This window comes from Bombina bombina, chromosome 2 (assembly GCF_027579735.1).
Source record: "Bombina bombina isolate aBomBom1 chromosome 2, aBomBom1.pri, whole genome shotgun sequence".
NCBI lineage: Eukaryota > Metazoa > Chordata > Amphibia > Anura > Bombinatoridae > Bombina > Bombina bombina.
Window position 1 is genome coordinate 369,477,841 of NC_069500.1, and position 14,386 is coordinate 369,492,226.

General features: G+C 36.6%; 1 protein-coding gene across 12 annotated transcripts in view; it reads right to left on the minus strand.

The window, feature by feature from the left end:
- Positions 1-5,088: 5,088 nt before the first annotated feature.
- The window catches only part of NCOR2 (nuclear receptor corepressor 2), a 1,025,928-nt gene continuing 1,016,630 nt past the window's right edge, over positions 5,089-14,386 (minus strand). For all 12 annotated transcript variants that reach the window (XM_053701833.1, XM_053701839.1, XM_053701838.1 and 9 more), the window contains 2 exons: positions 11,184-11,363; positions 5,089-8,773 (listed from right to left, as the gene is read on the minus strand). In XM_053701833.1, the coding sequence (XP_053557808.1) occupies positions 8,598-8,773; positions 11,184-11,363 (356 nt within the window). In that variant the 3' untranslated portion in view covers positions 5,089-8,597. The remainder of the gene's footprint in view (positions 8,774-11,183; positions 11,364-14,386) is intronic.

Here is a 14,386-nt window from a genome sequence, read left to right on the forward strand (position 1 = left end):
AAGCAATTTAATGTCTAAAGAATGCATAGGCTCAAACGGAGGAGCCTGTAAAGCCTTCAAAACCAAATTAAGACTCCAAGGAGGAGAGATTGATTTAATGACAGGCTTGATACGAACTAAAGCCTGTACAAAACAATGAATCAGGGAGTTTAGCAATTTTTCTGTGGAATAAAACAGATAGAGCAGAGATTTGTCCTTTCAAGGAACTCGCAGACAAACCCTTATCCAAACCATCCTGAAGAAACTGTAAAATTCTAGGAATTCTAAAAGAATGCCAAATGAATTTATGAGAACACCATGAAATGTAAGTCTTCCAAACTCGATAATAAATCTTTCTAGAAACAGATTTACGAGCCTGCAACATAGTATTAATCACTGAGTCAGAGAAACCTCTATGACTAAGCACTAAGCGTTCAATTTCCATACCTTCAAATTTAATGATTTGAGATGCTGATGGAAAAACGGACCTTGGGATAGAAGGTCTGGCCTTAGTGGAAGTGGCCATGGTTGGCAACTGGACATCCGAACAAGATCTGCATACCAAAACCTGTGAGCCCATGCTGGAGCCACCAGCAGCACAAACGATTGCTCCATGATGATCTTGGAAATCACTCTTGGAAGAAGAACTAGAGGCGGAAAAATATAGGCAGGTTGATAACTCCAAGGAAGTGTCAATGCATCCACTGCTTCCGCCTGAGGATCCCTGGACCTGGACAGGTACCTGGGAAGTTTCTTCTTTAGATGAGATGCCATCAGATCTATTTCTGCAAGCCCCCATATCTGAACAATTTGAAAAAACACATATGGGTGAAGAGGCCACTCTCCCGGATGTAAAGCTTGACGACTAAGATAATCTGCTTCCCAATTGTCTATACCTGGGATATGGACTGCAGAAATTAGACAGGAGATGGATTCTGCTCAAACAAGTATCCGGGATACTTCTTTCATAGCCTGAGGACTGTGAGTCCCACACTGATGATTGACATACAGCACAGTTGTGACATTGTCTATCTGAAAACAAATAAACGGCTCTCTCTTCAATAGAGGCCAAAACTGAAGAGCTCTGAGAATCGCACGGAGTTCCAAAATATTGATTGGTAATCTCGCCTCTTGAGATTTCCAAACCCCTTGTGCTGTCAGAGATCCGCAGACAGCTCCCCAACCTGAAAGACTTGCATCTGTTGTGATCACAGTCCAGGTTGGACAAACAAAAGAGGCCCCTTGAACTATACAATGGTGATCTAACCACCAAGACAGAGATAGTCGAACATTGGGATTTAAGGATATTAATTTTGATATCATTGTATAATCCCTGCAGCATTGGTTCAGCATACAAAGCTGAAGAGGTCTCATGTGAAAACGAGCAAAGGGGATTGCGTCCGATGCTGCAGTCATGAGATCTAAAACCTCCATGCACATAGCTACTGAAGGGAATGACTGAGACTGAAGGTTCCAACAGGATGCAACCAATTTCAGACGTCTCTTGTCTGTTAGAGACAAAGTCATGGATACTGAATCTATTTGGAAACCTAAAAAGGTTACCCTTGTCTCAGGAATCAAAGAACTTTTTGGTAAATTGATCCTCCAACCATGTCTTTGAAGAAACAACACTAGTTAATTTGTGTGAGATTCTGCAGAACGTAAAGACTGAGCAAGTACCAAGATATCGTTGAAATAAGGAAACACCGCAATACCCCGCTCTCTGATTACAGAGAGTAGGGCACCGAGAACCTTGAAAAGATCCTTGGAGCTGTCGCTAGGCCAAAAGGAAGAGCAACAAATTGGTAATGTTTGTCTAGAAAAGAGAATCTCAGGAACTGATAGTGATCTGGATGAATCGGAATATGAAGATATGCATCCTGTAAGTCTATTGTGGACATATAATGCCCTTGCTGAACAAAAGGCAAAAGAGTCCTTATAGTCACCATTTTGAATGTTGGTACTCTTAACATAACGATTCAAGACTTTTAGATCCAGAACTGGTCTGAATGAATTTTCTTTCTTTGGGACAATGAACAGATTTGAATAAAACCCCAGACCCTGTTACTGAAAAGGAACTGGCACGATTACCCCAGATAACTCCAGGTCTGAAACACACTTCAGGAAAGCATGCGCTTTCTCTGGGTTCACTGGAATGCGTGAGAGAAAGAAACTTCTCACAGGCGGTCTTACTCTGAAACCTATTCTGTACCCCTGAGAGACAATGTTCTGAATCCAATGATTTTGGACTGATTTTATCCAAACATCCTTGAAAATTTTTAATCTGCCCCCTACCAGCTGAGCTGGAATGAGGGCCGCACCTTCATGCGGACTTGGGGGCTGGTTTAGATCTCTTAAATGCCTTGGATTTATTCCAGATTGAAGAAGGCTTCTAATTGGAGACAGATTCCTTAGGGGAAGGATTAAGTTTCTGTTCCTTATTTTGTCAAAGGAACGAAAATGGTTAGAAGCTTTAAATTTACCCTTACATTTTTTTATCCTGAGGCAAAAAAGCTCTATTCCCCCCAGTGACAGTTGAAATGATAGAATCCAACTTAGAACCAAAACATTTATTACCTAGGAAAGAAAGAGATATCAATGTCGATTTAGAAGTCATATCAGCATTCCAAGATTTAAGCCATAAAGCTCTTCTAGCTAAAATAGCTAAAGACATATATCTAACATCAATTCTGATGATATAAAAAATGGCATCACAAATGAAATTATTAGCATGTTGAATTAATCTAACAATGCTATACACAGTATGATATGATACTTGTTGCGCTAAAGTTTCCAACTAAAAAGTTGAGGCAGCTGCAACATCAGCCAAAGAAACAGCAGGCCTAAGAAGATGGCCTGAACATAAATAAGCTTTCCTCAGATAAGATTCAAGCTTCCTATCTAAAGGATCTTTAAAAGAAGTACTAGCTTCCGTAGGAACAGTAGTACGTTTAGCAAGAGTAGAGATGGCCCCATCAACTTTGGGGTTTTGTTTCCCAAAACTCCAATCTATCAGAAGGCAAAGGATACAATTTTTTAAACCTTGAAGAAGGAGTAAAAGTAGTACCCAGTCTATTCCATTCCTTAGAAAGCATATCTGAAATAGCATCAGGAACTGGAAAAACCTCTGGAATAACTACATGAGGTTTATAAACCGAATTTAAACGTTTACTAGTTTTAGTATCAAGAGGACTAGTCTCCTCCATATCTAATGCAATCAACACTTCTTTTGATAAAGAACGAATATACTCCATTTTAAATAAATAAGAGGATTTGTCAGTGTCAATATCTGAGGCAGGATCCTCTGAATCAGACAGATCCTCATCAGAGATAGATAAATCAGTATGTTGTCGGTCATTAGAAAATTAATCAACCATATGAGAAGTTTTAAAAGACCTTTTACGTTTATTAGAAGGCGGAATGGCAGACAAAGCCTTCTGAATGGAATCAGAAATAACTTCTCTTAAATTTACAGGAATATCCTGAGCATTAGATGTTGAAGGACCAGCAATATGTAATGAACTACTACTGATGGAAACATTCTCTGCATGTAAAAGTTTATCATGACAACTATTACAAACTACAGTTGGAGGAACAGTTACCACAAGTTTACAACAAATGCACTTAGCTTTGGTAGAACCGATATCAGGCAGCAGGATTCCAGTAGTAGATTCTGAGACAGGATCAGATTGAGACATCTTGCAGTATGTAAAAGAAAAAAACAACATATAAAGAAAAATTATCAATTTCCTTATATGATAGTTTCAGGAATGGGAAAAAATGCAAACAGAATAGGCCTCTGACATAGAAAAAAAAACCAGAGGCAAAAAGAAGGAGGTCTTAAATAATTAAAAAATGTTTGGCGCCAAGTATGACGCACCACAAACTGAATAACATTTTTTGCCGCCAAAAACGTCCGGAACAAAACTCGAGCGTCATAGATGAAACAACCTCGAGAAAAGACTCGGCGCCAACTAAGACGCCGGAAATGACGAATTTGCGTCAACAAACATCATTTTCGCACCAAAAAAGTCTCGCGCCAAGAATGATGCAATAAATTATAGCATTTTGCTCTCTCACGAGCCTAATACAGCCTGCAATTTAGAAAGAATCAATTTGAAAACCTCAGGTAAGGAAAAAATATAATAAAAAAAAATTTATTTCCCAGATATGAAACTGACAGTCTACAAAAAGGAAATATACTGATAAACCTGAATCATGGCAAATATAAGTACAAACAGATATTTAGAACTGTATATATATATATATATAAAGTGCCAAACCAAAGCTGAGAGTGTCTTAAGTAAAAGAAACATACTTACCAAAAGACACCCATCCACATATAGCAGATAGCCAAACCAGTACTGAAACAGAAAACAGTAGAGGTAATGGTATATAAGAGTATATCGTCGATCTGAAAAGGGAGGTAGGAGATGAATCTCTACGACCGATAAAAGAGAACCTACAAAATAGATCCCCGTTAGGAAGACCATTGTATTCAATAGGTGAAACTCCCTTAACATCCCTCTGACATTCACTGTACTCTGAGAGGAACCGGGCTTCAACATGCTGAGAAGCGCATATCAACGTAGAAATCTAGCACAAACTTACCTCACCACCTCCATAGGAGGCAAAGCTTGTAAAAATGAATTGTGGGTGTGGTGAGGGGTGTATTTATAGGCATTTTGAGGTTTGGCAAACTTTGCCCCTCCTGGTAGGATTGTATATCCCATACGTCACTAGCTCATGGACTCTTGCCAATTACATGAAAGCATGTGTGTGTACACAAAGTGATAACATAATGACATCTGATTTTACCTGCAAGCTCATCTCATAGTAAAAGGCTGCGGTTTCAAAGCACAAAACCAGCATTTAATAAACACAAATAAACCTGAAAATGCAATTTCTCACACATTTTATACTCTGCAGCTGGTATAACAAGTCTTTGGAAACACATTAAAGAAAACAATTTTACAGTATACTGTCTCTTTAATATTTCAGTTAAAGACAAGCATAAGTGTTAACATCTGTAATGGAATCCACTGTTATCATTTGTAAAATGATTAAACCAGCATATTATCTTGGTGTAATGAATCAAACAGGCACATGTTTTGCTTTGCTGGCAATAAGCTTTTTTATTATTTAAACAGTAAAGCAGTGTTTTTACACCGCTATCCCCACAATGCTCGCTGTGGGGTCTTAAAGTAACAAGTGAACGAAAATTTCACTTTCATTAGAAGAAAAAAACAAAAAAAAAACAAACCTTCAACAAGTTGCATTAAATATGTACAACTCTGTTATATTTACATTCCGCTCTATCATACAACGCTGTTCAATACGCCTATACACAATTTGGATGTACAAAATAATGAAGTCTCTGTCCAATAACCATTTATAGCCCTCACCCCTTACTGTTTCACGGTTTATTTTTTTATCCTATATTTTTAATTTGTACAAATCACCAGGTTATTAATGTATAACTGCTAAAATGATCCTCAAAATGCAATACATCAAGGGGTTAAAACACATTTCTGGACTCAAAAAAGATGGTTGATACACAATGTCTAATACCGTTTTTGTTGGTAGGTGTTACTTGCTGCTTAGACGTACTGGCTAAAATAAAAGTGTATTAGCCCTTTTGCTGCAATGATACCTTTCCCAGGATAAGTCCTAAATACTTGAAACAGACATAATGACAAACATAATGATAGGCAAAATCTTGATTCAAATGAGGATAAAGGATCAAACATAAGTGCAGACGGTGGGCACTTAAGCCATGCAAGTTTTTGTTACCCATTGTGGTGCGTCAGTACTACTCAAACATCTAGGTTCAGATAAACTTTACCATGCAAAGTTCTAGTTTCTGATAAGGTCCTTTCACATTGAATCTAATAGCACACGCTAACACAGCACCAGACAAACATACTGCAAACCCCTCTTAATACTGGACAGTCTAAAGAAATTGCATACACATGATGCTGCAAGGAGACATACAAACGTACTAGATAAGCTTTACCACTGCATTGTAAAGAGTACTTAGCTTTTAAACCAAGTCTTATCCTACTGTGGGGGTGACATAGTATGTTGGTATAAAATAGAATTGCCTAAGTCCTACAGAGGTAGTTATAGTGAGCACAGTACCTTTATCACTGGTACGCATATTCAGTCTACTTAGCTTTACAGTAGGACGATGAAATGGTAAGAGCAAGGCACACACTAACAATACTCTTGTATGGCACATGAAATACTTGTTATTATGTTTGCTAAACATCAAGGTTTAAATTAAACGACTTAATAAATATTTGGATGATTGTGGTCTTGTTACCGGACGTGTTCAGCTCCTTGTTACCTGGTGCTTATACACTGTATAATAGAGACCTCATTCACTACTGAACTCTGGGATAATGCAGACAGCATGCGACAAAGAGATCCTAAAAAATTTCTGGCTGATGGATACAAACCACTTCAGTACTCCCGTCTGCATCATTAAGGTACTGCTAAAAGTGTCTGCAAGTCAACACTGGTTACATGTAACAAATAATACCAGGCACTTTATCATAAGATTGTAAGTAACATCATCCATTTAAGATGATAACAAGAGGTTCCAGCACTGTGCTCAGTTTCCTACCAGTTATACAAATACAGTATATAGAGTGGTTGCAATGACTTCTGCAATGGCCTTGCATGTGACACAGCACATCATCTTTATATTATACATGTTGTAGCCTTTTCTTGCAAGAGAATGATTTAAGGAAGGTTATTTATGTATTTGTGATAAATCAATGCTTTGATATGCATAGGGGTTGTAGTGCATTAATCGATATTTAAAGAGGAAGAAATATCTCTGTTTTATGGAGTTACACACATTCTGCTACATACTAAAATATAGATTTTGTTATTCTAAAGCATGCTGCTTTTGTTTACCTAAATGTTTACATTTACACACTTATAAAATATTCTATCAGACCAAATATTTTCCCAGACACATAATAATAGTCTACTGGTGCTTTCCTCTTTGGGACTTTAAAATGGCTTTGAAATATTGCACGTACCCTCATTGGTTGGATAGTGTTGAAGTTGAATCTCTACACACATGGAAAATGCTGCCAGCTCCAAGCAGCAGTTCAGCAAGAGGAAATGGTGAGTTAAAAAAAAAGTGGCTCAACTATTATTAGTGATAGTTTCAATTTAAATTTCATTTTAATATATAATACAATGAACTTTGAATAGCAGATATGCAAAAACAAAACAAAAACAATGGTTAGGAAAGAGACGTTTTACACTAAAATACATTATTACTGCTTTGTATCCTCCTTTATCATCTGACTATCACTATAGGCACATGACGGAGGCGTGATTGTCTGATGACGAACTGCAAAATAAATACATTCTGAAACTCAAGGACGTCAGACGTGTGAATGTTCATTCAGAAAACATATCACTTATGATAAATAATTCTTGGACTCCTTTTGCAGCAAATGGGTTAATGAAAATGTGTTAAAACATACCCTGTTTTCCATACATTTTCTCAGTGTCTCAAAGGTCTATGCTTGTAACCTGTTGCTTGCTGGATCAGACACTACCAGACTGTTAACGCAGTTTACCCACAGATTTTTTTCCCTGGGTTTGAGAAGGTCTAATTTGATAAAAATTCATCATTCTCCCATCACACTCCAGTTCTACATAGATCATGCACAATTTCATACATTCCTCTAATTCCGTTATTAGAGTTTGGCTTTGACAGAATGTTTCTGTAGCAAGATAGTGCTATATAAAAAAAAACAACTGACAATGGTTATTCCAAAAAAACAAAACAACAAGAAACATTTTGCAGGAAGGTCTTCTGCGTTATTAGCGGTATTCCCAAACCATCAGAGGCTGTTCTGGAGCCGCCCACGTACACTTAGTGTATGTGTAGTTACATGTGCCCCAGAATATACAGTGAGTATACGCCAGCAACCATGGAAAATACATGCAGCTTTTGCGCAATTCATTGTCTCTTTATTCCATGTTACTAATAATCCTTCAGCGGAACATTCTTATCGTAGAGGTGAGGGCAGAGGGAAACATAACACGTGCTCTCCACATTGAGGAGACACATCAAAAGTTTAGGGGACCATTTGCAGGATCCTAACCAAACTAGTAACAGTTCTGCAATAGCCGTGCATGCAGCTGCTCTGCACTGCTAGATCTGTGTGCAATAAATTGGAATGTATATATATCTCATCATCTTAAGTGCATATGAACACATTTATATACATATACAATTTACACAGACATATGTAATCACGCTTACAAGTCAACTTTGTTAACAAACCAATGCAATGTAGCAAAGCACCAGGTGGAAATATCCCCTGAGTATAGAACTGAAATATCTAATCTTCTGCGAGGTCTGGGGCCTGTTCATCCTTCCTGAGCAATCTTGTGCCAGAAATAGTCTGTAGGAACACTAATCCTCCAGTGAAGATTTGGGAGTAGTTTTAAGGCTTTTCAGACTAGACTTTTTTTTCTCAGCTTTTTAGTCATAAGATCGCATTGGCTGCCTTTAGCCTGAACGGTCTAATTGGCCGTGTTGTGTCAGTCAAGAGCTTCTCTGTTCTTTGGCTGGTCACGTACACTCACTCGCTGTCAGAAAGTGTCTCATACTGGGAGCAAAGCAGCGGTTTGGGCTCTTCATCCCGAGCCCTTTGTGGGGTTCCAGAGTTACTCTGTGGAATGGATGTGGTGGGCGGAGCAGCAACTAGACCTGTGGGCAGCCGGATTGTTAGTGGATTATAAGGAAATGGTGTTGACCCTAAAGAAAAGGAGAAGAAGAAGTATTAGGTATTGCACCGATATGCTAGAGACCATATTCTGGACTAGCAATTTCTTTATTGAAAAACATTATTTCCCCTTGAACAAACAAGAGCAACAAATACACTTCCTACAATTAAATAAGAATGAGAAATTCCAGTATAAGGGACATCATGTTAATATTTTTTCATGATTTAGATAGAGTGTACAATAAAAAATGTTTTCCCATTTTACTGGTATCATTAAACTTACTTTTTACTCTTCATATACTTTGTTGAAAGGCAGGTAGGCAGGCTCAGGAGTGTTCACAAGTTTCACTATCTAGTAGCAGTTTTTTAAGAATGCTTTTAACAATGCTATAACTTGTGCAAAACTGCTGACATAGATAGATAGATCTTCTGCATAGATATTCTGTTCAACAAAGGGACATTGAACCCAAATTTGTTCTTTCATGATTCAGATGGAGCATGCAGTTTTAAGCAACTTTCTCATTTACTCCTATTATCAAATTTTCTAAATTTGCTTGGTATTTTTATTTGAAAAGCAAGAATGTAAGTTTAGAACCTGGCCCATTTTTGGTGAACAACCTCGGTTGTTCTTGCTGATTGGTGGATAAATTCACCCACCAATAATCAAGTGCTGTCCAGTGTCTGAACCAAACATTGATTTGCTCATTAGCTTAGATGCCTTATTTTTAAAATAAAGATAGCAAGAGAACAAAGACAAATTGATAATAGGAGTAAATTAGAAAGTTGCTTAAAATTGCATGCTCTATCTGAATCACTAAAGAAAAAAATTTGGGTTCAGTGTCCCTTTAAGGTTAAAGTAAATATCAGTATGTTTTATTATGTGTAGTAAAATAAAAAACAAACCGTGCAGTATAAATTCATTATTTGTTTGGCTATTGTGTAACAAATGTGTTTGCTTCATGTACCCTAGACCGGCTGAAAACAAAGTCGATAAGTTAGATCTTAAAAATGCTACAGATTTTCTAAACCAGCTATGTAATTACTAAGACTAGCAGACCATCTAATTTACAGCTAGCCCTAATGGGTCACAATTAAGGAAGAAAATGAACATGAACACCAATTTTTAAGTTATTTAAAAAAAATTGAAAGTCTCAGCCAAAAGCTATTATTTATAATGCACAAGGAAAGTTTTTGATTTCTTGTTGAGCTTAATATCAAAATACAAATATGCTATTTTACTAATGTTTTATATTCCTCAATGATTACATTGCATGTTAAAAATGCTGCTAGCTATGCAATATATACAGTATGTATGTATGTATATATATATATATATATATCTACATACACACAGTATATATATATATATATATATATATATATATATATATATATATATATATACATATATATATATATATATACACACACATACAATATACATACAAATATACACATAAATACACACACACAGATAAATATATATATGCAAATTAGATATACAATATATGTTTTCTGGGATTTGAAAAATTGCTTTTGAGATAAATATATTTTAGGAATAAAATGCCCTTTATTACTCCAACAATACCAACAATGATCTGGCTGTCATGTATGGGATAGTGAAAGTTAGTGACTTTGTAGGTTTCCACCAAAATCTTGATGGCAGTGGTGGATTAATGGCGAGTATGTTAAGAATGAATGTACGATCAATATATATGTATACAATGCCTTCTAATAGAGAAGCATCTATCTTAAAAGGTATTTATTCCAGTTGGATTTAAAAACAAGCTGACCAATGGTGTCCTAGTTGTCTGTTAAGCAAATATTAATCTGTTTTTAATTCTACCCAAAAGAAATCTACAACAGCCATGACTCACTGCTGCAACTACAATCTATGTGACAAACTACCCCAAACCTTATGTCTCTGCACCCTCAGCCTGTAAGCTCTTTGAAACAGGGCCCTCTTCCTTCTGTATTAGATTTGTTTAGTCTGTTAGCGCTACATCATTTAGTAAGAGGAACAGCTCTTATGTTTCCAAACAACATAATAACTTATTACAATGAGGGGGTGGGGTACAAAAATCAACGTTTCACTTTTCTGTTCCTGTGACATACTGCTCTTTAAAGTAATTTAACTGGACTACAACTGAGTATGTATGATTGTTTTTTGTGACCATTTATATAAGGGGGGAGTCTGCACAGGGGTCAGATCTCAATTAAAGAAGAACATCTCTGAGTAGCTGATGAAACGTTCACTTTTTGACCATTACAATACATTTATGTCATCAGAAAATAAATCATCAAACTTCCTAATGCAACGGGGTAACCAAAATTCCAGAGGGAAGTACAAAAAAATATTTATTCAGAAATTCCTCAACGTTCCTCTGCTCACTAAACACATAAAATGCCAGGCTCATATTATACTTGACTCTTCACCATTACCTGTTGAAGACGGCCTTTCCTCCCACACTCGGTTTGTTAAGGGAGTTTTTCTGTTGCAGTCACCCTCTGAGTGAACAGATGAAGCGGAGGGTGGCCTCTCCCCTGAAGACTGGCCTGGTGCAGGTGACTTGGCCTTCCTGCTGCTTGGCCTCGAAGACAGCTTAGGTTTTCCACCACTGCCTGAAAAATAAGAAGCACCAAAAAATATTGCAAAATTCTCAGTCACATTCTTTACCTTTGCACTAACAGGGGGGACATGAGCACATAACTAGGCTTTAGTTTGCTGTTCCTCTGAGAGGAAAAGGGGTTAATTCTACTAGTAGACTATAGCAGTATAGCATAATGGTATCGTATATAAACGCTTGTAGCACAAATTAATTGTTAGAAAGTGACAATGTTAGATTTATTAACAACCTGACATTAAAGATTAGTCAGTAAATTACTAAGTCAGTAACTCTTCAGTATTTACTGAAAGTAAGACAGTAAGGTCACACACCTGACCTTAAAGGGACAAGGAACTAAAGCTTACTCAGTGGCCAGTCTCAGGATGATGCAGTCAATTAGTATAGTGCACTTCTTCTGATCATTTCAAAGGTTTGGAGACTAAAATGGTAACTGAACATGTGCAAAAAGCTTTAGTCAGCTGTGTATGCCCCATATAGAACTTGTTTGGTAATAAAAAGTAGTGACCACAGCAAGAAATTAATGGCTTGCACAACACTGCAACTTATTGGCTGCATCTTTGCTGTTTCATCTGGGGGGAAAAGCTGCCCACAGCTCTCAGACACTTTTTTCAGGTAATAAAACACAGCTAAATAACGACATATGGATTAAATTATGTTGTAGTTTGTATATAACAAAAACATTAAATGGAAACCCATACAAAATGTATAGGGTTTAGAAGGGACATAAAGTAGACCAGTGTTTCTCAACCGCGGCCCTCAAGTACCCCCCAAAAGGCCATGTTTTCATTATAGCTGAATTAGTGTGCAGTTGAAGTTACTAACCTGCTCTTTCCCATAAGCCGATTACTTCACCTGTGCACTGGTTCAGCTATAATGAAAACCTGGGGGGGTACTTGAGGACCACAGTTGAGAAACAATGAAGTAGACTATAAACTTCAGCAACATTACTATAATATCAGCTCTAGGATTGACTGAAGGCACACTTGCAGCCACTGTAATGTAATCTTTGGACGTGTGTATTTGAAGGGCAGTAGCATTCGCTAGAGAGGTATGCAAGAAGCTATATAAGCACTCTTTGGTGCTTAAACCATATTATACTAATATTATATATTTTGCTTATGTTTGATACAAACGTTTGTCTTTTAAACAAAATTGAATAACAGAAGTGATACCAGTCTACCAATCTGACTTGTGATCCTGATATAGGGCAAGATTATGAGTGGTGCGCTGTTTAGTGCGAGCGATATTGAGTATATTGCAGATGTTTTCACGCATCGGAAGGAGCGCTCAGATTACAATTTGAAAGTAAATGAGGATGTGTAAGTGCAACCGCGATTTACGCTAAAATAATTACCACAACCCCAGGTTAACTGTTGCACGAGACAAAAAAGTTTCACAAAACACATGAAAAGTATAGTTACACTCATAACAACACTGTCTGATATAAAATATTAAAAATATTACACAAAAGTTATATGGGCTCAAAGATATGAGGTCTCAGGCGCTAGGAAAAAAAGGTCATGCAAAGGGTTTAACATAGAGATACATACGGATACTGTATGTGTCAAAATATGTATGTGTGTATTTCTATGTGTATATATGTATTTACATACATATATATATATAGAGAGAGAGAGAGAGAGAGAGAAAGAGAGAGAGACAAGGGAGAGCACTCTCACTCAGTATATTAACTGCCAGGGTGCTAGTGTAATTAAATATAGCTGAATACAAAACTGGCACTCTCTGGTCTTTCCAAAATAATCTTTTAATGTGAAAGTAGTGACGTTTTGGGGACAAAGTATCCCCTTCCTCAGACGTCTGAGGAAGGGGATACATTGTCCCCGAAACGTCACTACTTTTGGAAAGACTAGAGAGTGCCAGTTTTGTGATTATATATATATATATATATATATATATATATGTGTGCATTGGAGCCCTTTGCTAACAAGTAGATGAAAACATGTTAAAACATATTTATGCAATATTCATTTTTAATAAAGTGCTATACTGTGTATTTACTGAAAATATTTCACATTCCAATGTTCTGCCCATAGCAGAATATGTTCCAAACTATTTTTAAATAGATATCCCAATAAACATCTGTTTATATCTATACATATATATATATATATACACACACAAATATATATATACACACACACCTATGTATAATTATATATATATATAATACATATATACAAAAATACACACACACCTATTTATAATCACATATATATATATATATATATATATATATATATATATATATATATATATGTATTACCAAAAAAGATATATATATAGTATTTATGAATATATAGAACATATTCTGTGAAGAACATTGGAATGTGAAATATAAATTTTATCATGTTGGGTTAGCAAACTTGAGAAAATGCGATAGGGTTTGCGTGCGAGTTGGGTCTAAGGATTTTCAAACTTTGTCTATTTGCACGCATCGGGTTAGTGCTCGTGCAAAACCTTTTTACTTTCAACTTGTTATATGCGTGCTACCAGACACAAGTAAAAAATAAATTTATGCTTACCTGATAAATTGATTTCTTCTATGATACGACGAGTCCACGGATTCATCCTTTACTTGTGGGATATTATCCTCCTGCTAACAGGAAGTGACAAAGAGCACCACAGCAGAGCTGTCTATATAGCTCCTCCCTTAGCTCCACCCCCCAGTCATTCGACCGAAGGTACAGGAAGAAAAAGGAGAAACTAAAAGGTGCAGAGGTGACTGAAGTTTTAAATAAAAAAAATATAATCTGTCTTAAATTGACAGGGCGGGACGTGGACTTGTCGTATCATAGAAGAAATCAATTTATCAGGTAAGCATAAATTTACTTTTCTTCTATAAGATACGACGAGTCCACGGATTCATCCTTTACTTGTGGGATACAATACCAAAGCTACAGGATACGGATGAACGGGAGGGACAAGACAGATGGCTAAAAAAAAAATAGCCTCAGAAGAAGCAAAAGTATCAAATTTGGAAAATTTGGAAAAGGTATG